The sequence below is a fragment of the Cherax quadricarinatus genome, chromosome 43 (assembly GCF_038502225.1).
Source record: "Cherax quadricarinatus isolate ZL_2023a chromosome 43, ASM3850222v1, whole genome shotgun sequence".
Classification (NCBI taxonomy): Eukaryota; Metazoa; Arthropoda; class Malacostraca; order Decapoda; family Parastacidae; genus Cherax; species Cherax quadricarinatus.
In genome coordinates this window covers 17,394,165-17,411,463 of record NC_091334.1, presented here as the reverse complement: position 1 = coordinate 17,411,463, position 17,299 = coordinate 17,394,165, and the positions used below count along the sequence as shown (strand labels likewise).

The window sequence follows — 17,299 nt, the reverse complement described above, 5'->3', positions numbered from 1 at the left end:
CTCCATATTCTCTTCATAATATTTACACCACACATTGCCCTTAGACAGGGCATCTCCGCTGCAGCATTGACAACCCAAGCTTCACACCCATATAAAAGTATTGGTACCACTATAGTATGGTACATTCCCTTCTTTGCCTCCATGAATAAAGTTTTTTATCTCCACAGATACCTCAATGCACCACTCACCTTTTTTTCTTCATCAATTCTATGGTCAACCTCATCCTTCATAAACCCATCTGCTGACAAGTCAGCTCCCAAATCTCTAAAAACATTCACTTTTTCCATGCTCCTTCTTTCCAGTGTGATATCCAATTTTTCTTTATCTAAATTGTTTAATACCCTTATCACCTTACTCTTATCAATGTTCACTTTCAACTTTCTACCTTTACACACCCTCAGAAACTCGTCCATTTTTCTTTTATAACCCCATCTATAAATATTCTTAACAAATTCATCACATACTAGAAATTAAAGACCTCTTGATTTTATTATATTCATTTCTTTCTTTTTTAATGTATGTATTGTGAAATGGCTATCAGTCTTGCCCTTTTGGCAATACCATGATAGTGATTGAAGGTGAAAGAGTTTCTTCTTGTTTAGGTCAACCTACCTCAGTGAGAGATGGCTGGTGTGTTAAAAATATACAGTAGAACCCCCTTGTATCCACTGATTTGGTATCCACGGTTTACTGTGGCCCAAAAATGCCTCTTAATTTTGCATAATAATGGCCCCAGAGTACAAAAGTAGAGAAGCTGGCAGTTTTTCAGATCCTAAGAGAAGCCATGAATTACTTCCCATCAGTGAAAAAGTGATAATTCTCCACTTATTGTGCCTAATTTATCAATTAAACTTTGATAGGTATGTATAGGACTTATATATAGGGTTTGCTACTATCCACGGATTCAGTATCCATGGAAGGTCCTTGGACTGTATCCCCCGCAGATAACAGGGTCCTACTGTATATATAATTACCTGTATGTCACTTTGGGGTATCAATATGCCATTTGACTTTTGCTATCAATGTGCCTTTGGAAATACATTTAGAGAATAAGTGATGATGAATGTGTTTTTCTTCTTGGGGTTACCTGATCTTGATTTGCAATGGCCAATGTATATAAAAATAATCACACTTCTTTAATGTACACTAGTAAGAGTGGATTATTAAGTTTATTGCAATAATTTCTTGTACCTACTAAATTTACGCTTACTTTTAAATGTGAAAAAAGATTATTGCTTAACAGTTTTCCTACCTTCTCTATACCCAGCACTTTATTAACCTCTCATATTCATTCTGCCTGTTTCTATCTATAGTATTTGTGTGTGGTTCCTTGTTCCTTATGAATGCCCTTACTAATAATAATAATAATAATATTTATTCTCCATGGGGAAGTGGAACAGAATTCTTCCTCCGTAAGACATGCGTGTCGTAAGAGGTGACTAAAATGCCTTGAGCAAGGGGCTAGTAACCCCTTCTCCTGTATGCATTACTAGAAGTTAAAAAGTGAAACTTTTGTTTTTCTTTTTGGGCCACCCTGCTTCGGTGGGATACAGCCGGTTTGTTGAAAGAAAAGAAGAAATAATCTTTATTTCTACAAGCACATGATATAACTTAGACAGACCTAGCTGACATCAGTGACATACTTTATAGAAAGCTCGTGGTTATGCAGAGCATTTCTGGCAACTTATGTTAATTTTGTCCCCAGGATGTGACCCACACCAGTCGACTAATGCCCAGGTACCTATTTGCTGCTAGGTGAACAGGGACAGCAGATGTCTTGAGGAAACACACACAGTGTCTACCTGTACTGGGGATCGAACCAGTTCACACACTGAGTGTCCATACCTTTATACCTTTGAAGAGTTTCAAGAGTATCTACTCATGACCAGACTCGGAGAGTAGATAAACTCTCGAAACTCTTCAAAGGTATAAAGGTATGGACACTTGGTGTGTGAGCTGAGTGCTCTGCCAGTCAAGCTATGAGGATGTAAAGCTGAACCTTAATTGGCACATGTTTAGTCAGTGGTTTTTTCAATAGGGATTTTCCATTTAGATAAATATTTGCAAATTACATGTGCTCCTTTTCAGTTTATGCAGGCAAACACCAGGTCAGGTTTGTGTGGTATTGGGGCAGAATTTCTGCATGTTAATTTGAAAGAAAATTTATCAACCAAATTGTTTGTAAAGAAGTTAAGCACAGTGTGGTATCTCTCTTTCTCTTCCTCCATTTCTTCTTCTTCATCTTGACATTTCTGTGCAGTAAAACTTCTCATGAATGGACTAATAGGCAGAAGGGGGTGTATGATAATGCCAGTTGTCCACAGCTTCTGAATTATGAAATTAATATTTCATAATCATCTGGTTGTCTTCTGAAGTAGTGAATTTGGTCTATTGATGCAGGAAACAACCAGACACTATAAATACTAACAAGTATTGTAACCTGTAGTACTACAGTACACTGAGTACAGTACAGTACAGTACTGTACTGTATAGTAATTTTATAGTACTCTACAGTAATTTTACTGACCTTTTGTGGTGGAGAGATGGAGTGTAAACTGTTGTGATCACTTATGTGCCCTCAATATTGCTGATTTTGAAAAATAATAAAAAAGTATTCTCTTACCAAAAAAAAAATTATCAACAATTTTAGAAGTGTAATAAGACAAGAATGAGTGAAATCTGATTATTACTACAGAGATATAAAGGTTAAATGGAGAGTTAGAGGTATTGGGAAGATGGAGGGAATATTTTGAGGAATTGTTAAATGTTGATGAAGATAGGGAAGCTGTGATTTCGTGTATAGGGCAAGGAGGAATAACATCTTGTAGGAGTGAGGAAGAGCCAGTTGTGAGTGTGGGGGAAGTTCGTCAGGCAGTAGGTAAAATGAAAGGGGGTAAGGCAGCCGGGATTGATGGGATAAAGATAGAAATGTTAAAAGCAGGTGGGGATATAGTTTTGGAGTGGTTGGTGCAATTATTTAATAAATGTATGGAAGAGGGTAAGGTACCTAGGGATTGGCAGAGAGCATGCATAGTTCCTTTGTATAAAGGCAAAGGGGACAAAAGAGAGTGCAAAAATTATAGGGGGATAAGTCTGTTGAGTATACCTGGTAAAGTGTATGGTAGAGTTATTATTGAAAGAATTAAGAGTAAGATGGAGAATAGGATAGCAGATGAACAAGGAGGCTTTAGGAAAGGTAGGGGGTGTGTGGACCAGGTGTTTACAGTGAAACATATAACTGAACAGTATTTAGATAAGGCTAAAGAGGTCTTTGTGGCATTTATGGATTTGGAAAAGGCATATGACAGGGTGGATAGGGGGGCAATGTGGCAGATGTTGCAGGTGTATGGTGTAGGAGGTAGGTTACTGAAAGCAGTGAAGAGTTTTTACGAGGATAGTGAGGCTCAAGTTAGAGTATGTAGGAAAGAGGGAAATTATTTCCCAGTAAAAGTAAGCCTTAGACAAGGATGTGTGATGTCACCATGGTTGTTTAATATATTTATAGATGGGGTTGTAAGAGAAGTAAATGCGAGGGTCTTGGCAAGAGGCGTGGAGTTAAAAGATAAAGAATCACACATAAAGTGGGAGTTGTCACAGTTGCTCTTTGCTGATGACACTGTGCTCTTGGGAGATTCTGAAGAGAAGTTGCAGAGATTGGTGGATGAATTTGGTAGGGTGTGCAAAAGAAGAAAATTGAAAGTGAATACAGGAAAGAGTAAGGTTATGAGGATAACAAAAAGATTAGGTGATGAAAGATTGGATATCAGAGTGGAGGGAGAGAGAATGGAGGAGGTGAATGTATTCAGATATTTGGGAGTGGACGTGTCAGCGGATGGGTCTATGAAAGATGAGGTGAATCATAGAATTGATGAGGGGAAAAGGGTGAGTGGTGCACTTAGGAGTCTGTGGAGACAAAGAACTTTGTCCTTGGAGGCAAAGAGGGGAATGTATGAGAGTATAGTTTTACCAACACTCTTATATGGGTGTGAAGCATGGGTGATGAATGTTGCAGCGAGGAGAAGGCTGGAGGCAGTGGAGATGTCATGTCTGAGAGCAATGTGTGGTGTGAATATAATGCAGAGAATTCGTAGTTTGGAAGTTAGGAGGAGGTGTGGGATTACCAAAACTGTTGTCCAGAGGGCTGAGGAAGGGTTGTTGAGGTGGTTCGGACATGTGGAGAGAATGGAGCGAAACAGAATAACTTCAAGAGTGTATCAGTCTGTAGTGGAAGGAAGGCGGGGTAGGGGTCGGCCTAGGAAAGGTTGGAGAGAGGGGGTAAAGGAGGTTTTGTGTGCAAGGGGCTTGGACTTCCAGCAGGCATGCGTGAGCGTGTTTGATAGGAGTGAATGGAGACAAATGGTTTTTAATACTTGACGTGCTGTTGGAGTGTGAGCAAAGTAACATTTATGAAGGAGTTCAGGGAAACCGGCAGGCCGGACTTGAGTCCTGGAGATGGGAAGTACAGTGCCTGCACTCTGAAGGAGGGGTGTTAATGTTGCAGTTTAAAAACTGTAGTGTAAAGCACCCTTCTGGCAAGACAGTGATGGAGTGAATGATGGTGAAAGTTTTTCTTTTTCGGGCCACCCTGCTTTGGTGGGAATCGGCCAGTGTGATAATAAAAAATATAAAGGTTTGAGGGCAATGTTGGTGATTGTTCACCAATATCTCACTGAGGTCCATGGTTCGATCCCCAGTACACGTGTAAGTTTATTCAGGTACTGTATACACAAATGCAGTTACATAGATTATCATACATAGCAGCATACGTATAGAGAACCTAGGATAACCCAGAAAAGTCTGACAAAGTGACTTATTTCCATTGTGATCATTTTAACCCTTTGACTGTCGCGGTCATATTTACACGTCTTACGAGGTACCGTGTTTGACGTATATATACTCATAAATTCTAGCGGCTTCAAATCAAGAAGGAGAAAGCTGGCAGGCCCACATGTGAGAGAAGGGGTCTGTGTGGTCAGTGTGCACCATATAAAAAAAAATCCTGGAGCACACAGTGCATAATGAGAAAAAAAACTCCGACCGTTTTTTTTTTAATTAAAATGCCGACTTTGTGGTCTATTTTTGTATAGTATTTATGGTTGTATTCTCGTTTTCTTGGTCTCATATGATAGAATGGAAAAAAATATTATTGAAATAGAGGTGATTTTGATTGATTTTACTATAAAAAGAACCTGGAAATGGAGCTCAAAGAAGGGGAAATGTGTGATTTTTGCCGATGTTCAAAAGTACACAAATGATGTCATTGTCCAATAAATGTCCAACTAGCCATTCTAATATGCAGTCATGAATGGGTTGATGTTATTTATACAATTATTACAGTATTGCAGTAGTCTGCATAATAGTAAATCTTCTATTTTTTGTTTGAATAAAAATTCAAAATAGAAAGCAAGAGTAATATCAGAGGGGCCTGGAGACATGACTGATGAACAAAGAAAATGTTATTTTAGAGCCAGGAATGTCTGCATTGTTCATTCTGGACCTTATTTTGAAATTGTCATATTTTTTAATTTTCATGAAATTGGCCAAATTGCAAATTTCTGACCACGTTATTGGGTAATTGAAATTGGTAAATGGGCAGTTTCTTGTACTCAATCGATAGAAAAAATGGAGTTCTAAAGAAATAGCTATGAGTTTGGTCGACTGGAACAATGGAATTAGCCGAAAATAGGGCTCAAAGTGGGCGAAATCGCCAATTTGTAAATATCGCCGAGGTTGCTAACTTCGCAAAAGCGTGATTCCGTCAGTTTTCCATCAAATTTCGTTTTTTTGTTGTGTCATTACAATCGGGAAAAGATTCTCTATCATTTCAAAAGAAATTTTTTTTTTTTTTTTTTTAAATTTTGCGACACCAGGAGACACCTCAGGATTGGGGGTTGCGACAGTCAAGGGGTTAATATCTTATTTATAGTATAATAATGAGATAATGTCTTATTATTATATTATGAAGGAGATATACTAGGAATAAGATAAAATGAGTTATTGATATTTACATGTGTATTACCTAAATAAAAAAAAATAATTCTCCTCCCTTTCTGTCACTTCATTCATTAGGCACATTTTGGCTCTCTTCTTGAACTGGTTCATGCTATGACTGGCTTTGACATATGCCATCCCTGGCAACACACCCCCCCACTCTTCATAGATCTAAACTTACTCCCTGTTCAGTACATCCACACTTACTACTGTGCAATCTACATCTACAGGACCTTAAACTCCAATATCAACCTTGACCTAAAACGCTTTCTTGATAGTTGTGACAGAACCCACAGGCATAACACCAGACACAAACATCTCTACGACATTCCCCATGTCCGACTAAACCTTTACAAAAATTCAATGTATGTCAAAGGCCCTAAAATCTGGAACACCCTACCTGAGAACTCTAGAACTGCAGACACATTCATCACCTTCAAAACTACCATTAGAAAACATCTTATCTCCCTGCTAAACCCCATCAACTAACTACACGAATACCACCTGGTGGTTCACACTAACACTCACTCACCCATTTGACCATAAACAGAAATATTAATCTCAATCTTAAAATAATGAATCCTATGATACTCCAATACTGAAACTATGTACTGTGCCAAAACAAAAGCATTCACATTGCTAAACTCACAAACTAGTATTTAGTCACTTAGCCATAATACCAACTTACCTCATAATTTGTAATATTTTCAAATAAAGAATTAAACTAAGTCTGCCCGAAATGCCTAGCCATGCTAGGCGTTCTAGTGGTACACTCTGTAATCATTATTTAACTACATGTAAACCACACAACAACCAAATTCTGTAAATTCAACATTGTAATCTTTATAGAGAATAAACTTTGAATTTGAATTTGAATTGCTGTACAATAAAAGGTGTTTGAAGCCTGGCCACAGACTGTAGGTACTACAAAGTTGTGCGCTCTCCCCCTAGTACTATGAAACACGTGGAAACATTAGAACGTGTTTTTTGGTATGGATTGCATCCTGGGACAAATTTGACCTAATCTGCCCGAAATGCTCTGCATGACAAGGGGTTTTCTATATAGTAGTGTGTCATTGATATCAGCTATTCCTGTATATGTTGTACATGTACTTGTTGTAGAAATGAAGATTATTATTATTATTATTAAATGAAAGAAGTTTTTTTTTTTTCAGTTTTTCAGTTTTTCTAATTGTAATTGATGGCTCACATGTTTTCCACCTATATCTATGTTTTCAAATCATGTCACAAAATTATATTTATTGTTCAGTCACAATAAAAAATGTAAACACTAAACTATGTAAATGTCATTTACTGGCTCCCACAGTGCCTGGCACACAATACAATTTTTATTTACACTGCACATGCATATGACACAGACCCATTTTCTCAGATATCCTAACCAGGCCAATCTGGACCATTTTGGAAGCCCTAGAATTTGGCCTAAGTTTATGTTTGCATCACTTTCCCAGTTGGCATAAATTTGTCATCGGCAGCTTAAGGTTAACATATTACACACTCAGTGTTCAGACTGTACTTCCATCTCTTATTTTTTTCATTTAAGTGTTCAGTCATTTTATTTGGGTCCTCAGATTGGCAGATATGTGGACAGTGGATTGACTCTCGGGAATGCCATGGTAGAATACCACAATGGCTCAGTCACTCACATGAACCAGTTGCCTTCCTCTTGTACAACAGGCTGCTCCACGTGCAACCATCATGAAGCAGACTATCTCTTTGTTGACTCTCCAGACAAACTTTATGTTGTAGCAACCTTGAATGTACACCAGAAGGGCAACCGTCCTCTGGAATGTGGTGGTTTGAATGGCGACAAGGTAAGTAAAACTGAAATATGGAGGTGAGGGATCAGAGAAAGGCAAGAATGAGTTATCAGATAGAAGTTTGAGTTATGGATTCTCTTATAAGTATTTGAAGGTGAGACAAAAATAGAAAATTTTATGGGAAGTGATCAGGAATCTTTCCTCCGTAAGCTATGCATGTCGTAAGAAGCGACTAAAATGTCAGGAGCAAAGAGTATAAATTACTAAATGTAAAATGTATAAATTACTAAATGTAAAAAGAAAAGCTTTATAAGATTTTTGTTTTTTGAGTCACCCTGCCTCAGGGGAGATGACCAGTATGTTAAAAAACAATAGAAAAATTCCATGTAAGAGACATTTAAAGCCACACTTTCCAATGAACATTACCAAACACAGTATAAATAATATGATTGTGATTTACTTTCTTCAAAGACATTTACTAATTCCATATGAATTAATGATTTTGATAAAGCCTCTGACTTATAGTACTTAAGTATAATTATTAAATAATAGTATTTTTCCATGTAATGCCTCTAAAATAATGATATAACTAGTCTAAAATGGCATTTTGTTTCTGGTCATTATCAGGGTATCCAGAGTGTAGAATCGTTGTTATGGTCTCTAGATCTCCTCAACTCGGACAAGAAAATCTTACCAGGTGTGACACTCGGTGCTATAATCCTAGATGCATGTACCAGCAAGGAGAAAGTTGTAAGAGATGTAACCAATTTCCTCACTGGTCGTATTCCCGAGAGGATGAGAAAGCAGGTAAGAGAAAATTTGTTACTAATGTAATAACAGTGAAGGGGCTCTTGCAGAGATGTAATTATGTGCATTTATATATGGTACTCTAAATATAGTACATATAAATACTGTACGTATACACCCAAAAAAACAAATAAATGAAAGATATTTTATATGTGCAGTACTTCCATTTCAAGATGGATAAAATATGAGAGTACATAAATACCTTAAGTAATTTTTAACATGCTAACTACTTTTTTTCATCAGGGTTTGGTGACCCAAGTAAGGAATTATGTCACCATTATTTGCTTCCGGCTGTCAGCCAATCGAACTTCTTAAACTTTCATCTCATTTGCCAGTTTCCTTGAATTCTTTCTCATGTATTACTTTGGTCATACTTAGTAGCATATTAGATCCTATGACCCACTTGCCTATGCTCATTGTAATCTAACATTTCCACAAATGAATGCCTTTTGTTCATCAACTCTTTCACACTTTCCTTTTAACCCATCCTTAAATACACTGGTTGTTGCCCACTGTGGCAGGGTGACCCCAGAAAAAGAAAGTCCTTTCACCTTCATTCATTCAATTACTAACATCAGTCCATATGGCCTTTTGAACTACAACAGCCCCACCTCTCCTTAAGAGCACAGGTACTGTACTTCCCATTTCCAGGATTCATGGCTGGCTAACTGATTTCCGACTCCCTACATTAATGTTACCTTGCTCATTCTCTAATAGCATATCAAGGTCATAAAAATTCACTCTTTCCTATCTGACTCGCTCACACAATCCTATTGGATGTCCAAGCCCCCTAACACTCAAAACCTCTTTTACTCCCTCCCACCAACCTTTTCCTAGGATCATCCCTACTCCTCCTTCCCTCCACCTCAAATTAATACATCCTCCTAGTCAAATTTTTCTCTGTCCTCTCTGAATGTCCAAACCACCTTAACAACCACTTCTCAGTCTTTTGAACGATATGTTCAGCAACCCCACACCTTGTAATCTCTAAAGTCTGTATAATATTCACATCATACATTGCCTTCAAACATATTGCCATTGCCTTCAGCCTCCTCCTCACTTCATCATTTAAAATGCATGGTTTACATCCATAAAATAGTGTTGCATTGTCTGTCTTTCCTAAATTTATAGTACACCTATTTTGTGCCATTCTTTCTACATGCCTGAACCATCTTAACTATTGTCTTCAGCTTGTTTCACTATACTCTTCATACCACCACATCTAATTTCTTCAGTTCTCATTCTTTATACAATATTTGGGCTATGCACAGATCTCCAACGAGATATTTTGAGGGCCTCCTGCTTCCTCTTCATTGCAGAATTTAAAAGTGTTGGCACCCACTGTATATTCCCAATTTTGCATTCTTTGACAAACTTGTTTCTTTCCTCAGCTTTTTCAACTCTTGTTCAACTATATTTCCCTTAATTTATTGTTATTTAAATCATCCTTCATAGACCCATCTGCCAGTACATTCTCTCCCAACAAATTAAATACATTCATTTCCTTTACACTCCTTCCTTCCATTCTGCCTGCTAATCTTTCATTCCCAATACTTTTACCATGCATATTTGCATCACATAAGTGTGGTTTCTGGCTCCCTGTATTCAACCATAGAATTGATAAGGGGAAAAGGGTGGATGGTGCATTGAGGCATCTGCAAAGACAAATAAAATTATGGAGGCAAGAAGGGGAATGAATGAGAGTATAGTGGTACCAGCACTTTTATGTGGGTGTGATGCATGGGTTGTGAATATTGCAGTGAGGAGGAGGCTGGAGGCAGTGGAGATGTCATGTCTGAGGACTGTGTGTAGTGTAAATATTATGCAGAAGATTTATAGCTTTGAGATGAGGAGGAGGTATCGACTTACTAAAAGTATTATCCAGATGGCTGAAGAGTTGTTGTTGAGACGGTTTGGATATTTAGAGAGGATGGAGCAAAATTGGATGATGAAAGAGGATGTGTAAATCTGTAGTGGAGGGCAAGCAGGGTAAAAGTTGCCCTAGGAAAGGTTCAGTGTGTTGTGTGCAAGGGACTTGGACATTCATCAGACATGTGTAAGTGTGTTAGATAGGAGTGAGTGGAGGCAAATGTTTTTGGGACTTGAACTATTGGAGAGTGAGCAAGGTAACATTTGTAAAGAGATTCAGGAAAACTGGTTAACTGGAGTTGAATCCTGGATGTGGGAAGTACAGTGCCTGCACTCTGAAGGAGGGGTGGGGATATTTGCAGTTTGGAGGGGCATTTGAATTTTAGTATTGGCACACCTCTGGAAAGACACCTCGGTGGGAGACTCCCTGAGTGTTAGAAAAAAATATTCTCATTACCTTGCTCGTTCCTGTATTCACTTTGAACTTCCTTCGACTCCTAAAGTGTACCAACCTTGGTAGGTTCCCTTCCAAGTCTCCCAATAGCATTGGGCCATCTACAAACAATTGTGACCACTCCCACTTGAAATCAGTTATTTTCTTTTAGGCACATCTCTCTCTTAAACATTCAAATATTCACTTTTCTTGCAATGCCTTAGAGAAAAATGTTAGTTGAAGTCTGGAGGGGGTGGGTGCTTGAGTCAACTTTGTAATTTTTGTGATAGATTCACTTATGCACAATTTGCAGATGTGCTCATCGCCATGGCATGGTGCTGTGGATGACGAATGCATCGCTCAGTCTCAGGTTAAGTACTGTTAGGTCTGGTCTGTTACTGATTAGGTGACTACAGTATGTAGAAATAGCTTGGCCCTTGAATAGGGTACCTCAATAGGCCAGGGGTTGCCTCTCATGACAAGATAGACCAGTAGCTCCCAAACATATTTTTTTCATGACCCAGGATTTGCAGTCACATTTTCCTTTCCTGCTTAGCACCTCAGCAAACTGCTGTAGCATAATACTATTAAAGAAACATTAAGGAAAAATATATAGACAGTTGCTGAATTTCTTCTTGGTTCACCTTGGCAAACGTTTGGGAACCCCTGACAGTAGACCACAATATGCCAAGGTAGAAAAATCCAGAATTTTGAAAATGAATTTTTTTTTCATCTTTATTTTGTACATTGAATGTATTACTCTTCTCCATAGGTACCATCCTCTAACAACATTGTTGGTCTGATAGCTGGTGGTACAGGAGATGAAGTGAGGCAAGTGATTGATGTGACCCAACCTTATGGTGTTACAACAATTGCAACACAAGCTTCCAACAGTGTGTACTCCAATACTCGCCGATTTCCTGTACTTTTACGCTTGGCTCCCCCTAATGATGTTATGGTAATCCTTTTTTCAGTGTTATTATTGAGTGTTTTAAGATACTACATATATCAGTTTATAAGTACCTCTAGTGATTTTGTAAAATAAGGCATGTCATGATGTTTGCATGTACAGGTGCTCCTCACCTTATGATGGGGGTTATGTACCAACAAACCCATCGTAAGTTGAAAATATTGTAAGTTGATTGTGATATTCTAAATAAATAATAATTACTGTAACCAAATAAGTAAATAAACAAATAATTACTGCAGCTAAGTAAATACTAGTATTGAAAAGTAAATAAATGAATACAGGTTACGGATTTTCTGCCTTCATGCTGGATAATTATCTCAAGTTTCATCTCCAAAGTAATTGCTTTTGCACCATCGTTAAGTTGAAATATCGTTAGTCAAAGCATGAGCATCATAAGTTGAGGAGCACCTGTATTGTTATACGATTCCTGTAAGGCTGTTCATGAAATCCTAGTGGTGTTAGACTTTTGTGGTTATCTAATTGCAGTTACAAGAACAGAAATATACTTGTGGTGCTCTGCATAGTGGTGTCCCATATTCACTTATTGTGATACTTGTATGGCATTGCCCTCTACCCATTACTGTTATTCAAATTCATAATGCAGGGTACTGCCCAAATATTTGATTTATATATACAACTGCAAGCTCTTTGAGATTAGATTAGATTTTGCCACCGAAGTGGCTAGTTTATTGTGCACCCCATATCCATCCTGTGGACGGTAGCGCGAGAGCATATGGATACACAAAAGGCCTAGGAACTAGGCCCCAAAGGGTTAACAGGAATACATATGGATTTATATCTACATATCTATAGTTCACTTATCTGTTACAAGCAAATTTAGGAAATTTGCTTAGCATATCTGGTATCTTATTTTCATTAATAAGATATCTTGACATGTCACATAGGTTATTATACTGTCTGTCTCTGTATTCCTCAATGAGTGGACAATTAAGCACATAGTGTTCAAGAGAGTGACCATATGCCTGATCACATAATTTACATTTAGTTTGATCATCATCTGTGTGTCTCCCAAACTGCCAGAAGTACTTGTAACCAAGCCTAAGCCTGGCCACTACAACATCTTTGAGAGATGCTGGGAAATTCTATTATCCCCACTTTAACAGGACACATCCCATCAAGGCATCATAACATGGATTTATGAAAATCAAATACAGGCAGTCCCCATTTTACAATGCTTCACTGTACAGTGTTTCACTAATACAGTGGTTTTCAGTTATACCCATTCTTCATTTATTCAGACTTCCTACAATAAATATATTCACCACTCACCATAAGCTAAGGCTGAAAATATTTTATGGTAAGTAATGTGTACTGTATATGCATTTTTTAGGCTTAGTTATATTGCTTACTTAATATATGATAGTATAAACATGTTATCAGGCTTATACACCTACCATCCGACTTACGACCTGCTCGACTTACAACCACTCGACTTACGACCGTGTTTTTTATGCCAAATTTCTGGGAAATAAACAACTATTTGTGTTCTACACAGTGTTTATCCTAAATCTTACAGTATAAAATACTGTACTAACAGCATAAAAAGTAAAGTAAAACATGAAATACCAAAATAAAACAATAAAATAAAGTCATTACAAAAATGTTTTGTTGATATTCAGTAGTAAAGTTCGACTTACGATCATTTCAACTTACGACCGGTTTCTTGGAACCGAACTCAAGTCAGATGGTAGGTGTATATGCATTTGAAAGTGAAAAAAGGCTATGATTCAGTTTACAGTGATTTTCAATTTAGAGCAGTAGCCTAGAACCTAACCTTCTGTTTAAGTGTGACATGCCTGTATTGAATTGCTTAGCATTCGTGGTTACGGTTCTGGAAAATGGGTCTTAATTATAGTGCACATACCAAGGCATCCTCAAAGATGTGTTGTAAGCAGACTTTCCTGACCTGCAAATGCTATTTAATGTAGCACAGTGCTAGACTTGACATGTCGAGCAAGGCAATGCAGTGTTCAGATATTCTGTTGAAAATACTACCCTGCTATCTGAAAAAGTAAAGAAAAATAGTGGATTTTTATTTTTAGGTCATCAATCAATAATTCAGATTTTTTGTCTGAATAAGGGTGGGTTATCAGAGTTCTGTTATTCTTAATCTTTTGTTATTCAGTGTACGAGGAACAAAAGTCATAATACCATAAGAGGAATAATTCACAAATAACCCTTATTCAAAAATATCTTTAGAAAAGAATGTGTTTTATTGTTCCCTTATTTTTTATTTACCTGTTTTTGTTAATACAAATCTGTTCATTTTTGTCCAGAAAAAATTATTACATAAAAATCTTTATAAGCAATACTATTATAAAATAAGTTTTCTTTTCCAAGTATGGGGGGTTATTTATGAAAAATTCAGATATCCCTGTATATACATTATTCTGAATAAAACAGTAATGTATGTACACTTAATAATTCTTCTCAGGTTGAAATAATAATTTTATATTATTTATTCTAACCCCAGGGAGGTGCCATCACATCGCTTCTGCTTTATTGGAGGTGGGAGGTGTTTAGCGTTGTATACTCCGATGGCGGTACGCCCGGCGACATACACAAACATCTCCTTCGAGAAACTGAGGCACACAATCTGAAAGCTGCCATAACTGAACCAGTACCACTTAAGGTAATATTACAAACCACATAAAGGAAAGGAAAGTAGCCATGCAGATTGTGTTGCACTAGTTGCTTCAAAGTATCACAAAATACCCCCCAAAACTACTCCCAAATCATAACTAAACCTATAAACTGGGAAGCAGTAGTAGTGATAACATTAATATCAATTTTTTTTTTAACACATTGGCCATTTTCCACTAAGGTAGGGTGGCTTGAAAAAGAAAAACTTTCACCATCATTCAATCCATCACTGTCTTGCCAGAGGTGCACTTACACTACAGTTATAAAACTGCAACATTAACACCCCTCCTTCAGAGTGCAGGCACTGTACTTCCCATCAGGACTCAAGTCTGGCATGCCAGTTTCCCTGAATCCCTTCATAAATATTACCCTGCTCACACTCCAACAGCACTTTAAGTCCTAAAAACCATTTGTCTTCATTCGCTCCTATCTAACATGCCCACGCATGCTTGCTGTAACTCCAAGCCCCTTTCACACAAAACTACCTTTACCCCAGGTAACCCCCTCCCTCCAACCTTTCCTAGGCCGACCTCTACTCCGCCTTCTCTCTATTACATTCCATCCTCTCTACATGTCCGAGCCACCTCAACAGCCCCTCCTCAGCTCTCTGGATAATAGTTTTGGTAATCCCGCACCTCCTTCCAATTTCCAAACTACGGAGTAGGTTAATATCAATATACTTCCAATTATAGTCAATTTTCACTATTTTCTAAAAGTTATAAACTTTCACTTAAAAGTATGCAGGTGATGCAAGACCGAGGGTCCACACAAGGGAAGGCAAGTGGAAGCAAATTGTTTTATTAATGCAGTTAAAACAAAAGAAAACTGTATAGTGTATTTACTTAAGGCAAGCAATTCACAGTATATTTTTTCAGGTCCTGTTCATTTGCATATTGAGTAGTTTAATGCTTATGTAATACTGTGTTTTATATATCTGGCAGTCTGAATATTGTTACAGTATATTCATAAATGCTAAACTATTAAGTATTATTCAGTGCCTGAGAAATGGTAGGGTAGGTAAGAGGTGGAGGTGGGTGTGTTGAGGATAAGAAAGACATGGTAGAACCAGGTTATGTTTCGTGAGCGAGCGAGAGCACGTCTGAGAGTGTGTGGTCTTGTATCATTGTCGCACCTTTGACATATGTGAAGGGATTTAGTGAAACTGGTTAGCCAGACTTGAGTCTGGGAGGTGGGAGGTACTGTGCCTGGAGTTTGGAAGATTATTCGAACTGTAATATTGGTATGCTTCTGGATAGACGGTGATTGAATGAATGATGGTGGAAGTGTCTTTTTTTTTTTTTAGGGGGGGGTTAACCCTATCTTGGTGGGAAATGGCCATTGTGTTAAAAACTAAAATACTGCACAGAAATGTGTTATTAACCCTTTGACTGTCGCGGCCGTATATATACGTTTGTGAGGTACCGTGTTTGACGTATATATACTCATAAATTCTAGCGGCTTCAAATCAGGCAGGAGAAAGCTAGTAGGCCCACATGTGAGAGAATGGGTCTGTGTGGTCAGTGTGCACCACATAAAAAAAATCCTGGAGCACGCAGTGCATAATGAGAAAAAAAAAACTCCGACCGTTTTTTTTAATTAAAATGCCGACTTTGTGGTCTATTTTCGTATAGTATTTGTGGTTGTATTCTCGTTTTCTTGGTCTCATTTGATAGAATGGAAACTATATTATAGAAATGGAGGTGATTTTGATTAATTTTACTATAAAAAGAACCTGGAAATGGAGCACAAAGTACAGGAAATGTTTGATTTTTGCCGATGTTCAAAAGTAAACAAATGATGTCATTGTCCAATAAATGTCCAAATAGCCATTCTAATACGCAGTCATGAATGGGTTGATGTAATTTTTACAATTATTACAGTATTGCAGTAGTCTGCATAACAGTAAATCTTCTATTTTTTGTTTGAATAAAATTTCAAAATAAAAAGCAAGAGTAATATCACAGGGACCTGGAGACATGACTGATGAACAAAGAAAATCTTATTTTAGAGCCAGGAATGTCTGCATTGTTCATTCTGGACCTTATTTTGAAATTGTCGTATTTTTTAATTTTCGTGAAATTGGCCAAATTGCAAATTTCTGACCATGTTATTGGGTAGTTGAAATCGGTAAATGGGCAGTTTCTTGTGCTCAATCGATAGAAAAAATAGAGTTCTGAAGAAATAGTTATGAGTTTGGTTGACTGGAATAACGGAATTAGCCGAAAATAGGGCTCAAAGTGGGCGAAATTGCCGATTTTTAAATATCGCCGAAGTCGCTAACTTCGCGAGAGCGTAATTCCGTCAGTTTTCCATCAAATTTCGTTTTTTTGGTGTCTTTACAATCGGGAAAAGATTCTCTATCATTTCATAAGAAAAAATAATTTTTTTTTTTCGAATATTTTGCGACACCAGGAGCAACTTCAGGATTGGGCCCTTCGACAGTCAAAGGGTTAAAATGTTAGAAGTTAAGCAAGTGTCCTCTTGCATTGTCTGGAAATTGATAAAATGATAAATATAGAAAAATAATGAATCCCCATGAATAAAATGACATTTATATCTACACAGGTTGACCAGATAGAATACATGATGGGTGTGTGGCACAAGTTGGCTGAGGCAGCCCAGCAGGGAGCCAGGGCCATTATTTTGTTGCTGGAGAATCACCATGCAGCGCTGTTTCTCCAGGCTGCAGCTAAACTTCGCAGTGAAGGGCTTTTGCATCTTGGTGACTTTGTCTTCATTGTTGCAGACTCTCCTCTGCCCTTTATAAAACAAGAGTATGTTTTG

The 17,299-nt window shown here is 37.6% G+C and overlaps 1 protein-coding gene across 2 annotated transcripts in view; it reads left to right on the top strand.

The window, feature by feature from the left end:
* LOC128694146 (uncharacterized) overlaps positions 1 to 17,299 on the top strand; it is a 179,979-nt gene that overhangs the window by 140,195 nt on the left and 22,485 nt on the right. For both annotated transcript variants that reach the window (XM_070093626.1, XM_070093627.1), the window contains exons 20-24: positions 7,584 to 7,826; positions 8,400 to 8,579; positions 11,654 to 11,839; positions 14,346 to 14,504; positions 17,081 to 17,289. In XM_070093626.1, coding sequence (XP_069949727.1) covers positions 7,584 to 7,826; positions 8,400 to 8,579; positions 11,654 to 11,839; positions 14,346 to 14,504; positions 17,081 to 17,289 — 977 coding nt within the window. The remainder of the gene's footprint in view (positions 1 to 7,583; positions 7,827 to 8,399; positions 8,580 to 11,653; positions 11,840 to 14,345; positions 14,505 to 17,080; positions 17,290 to 17,299) is intronic.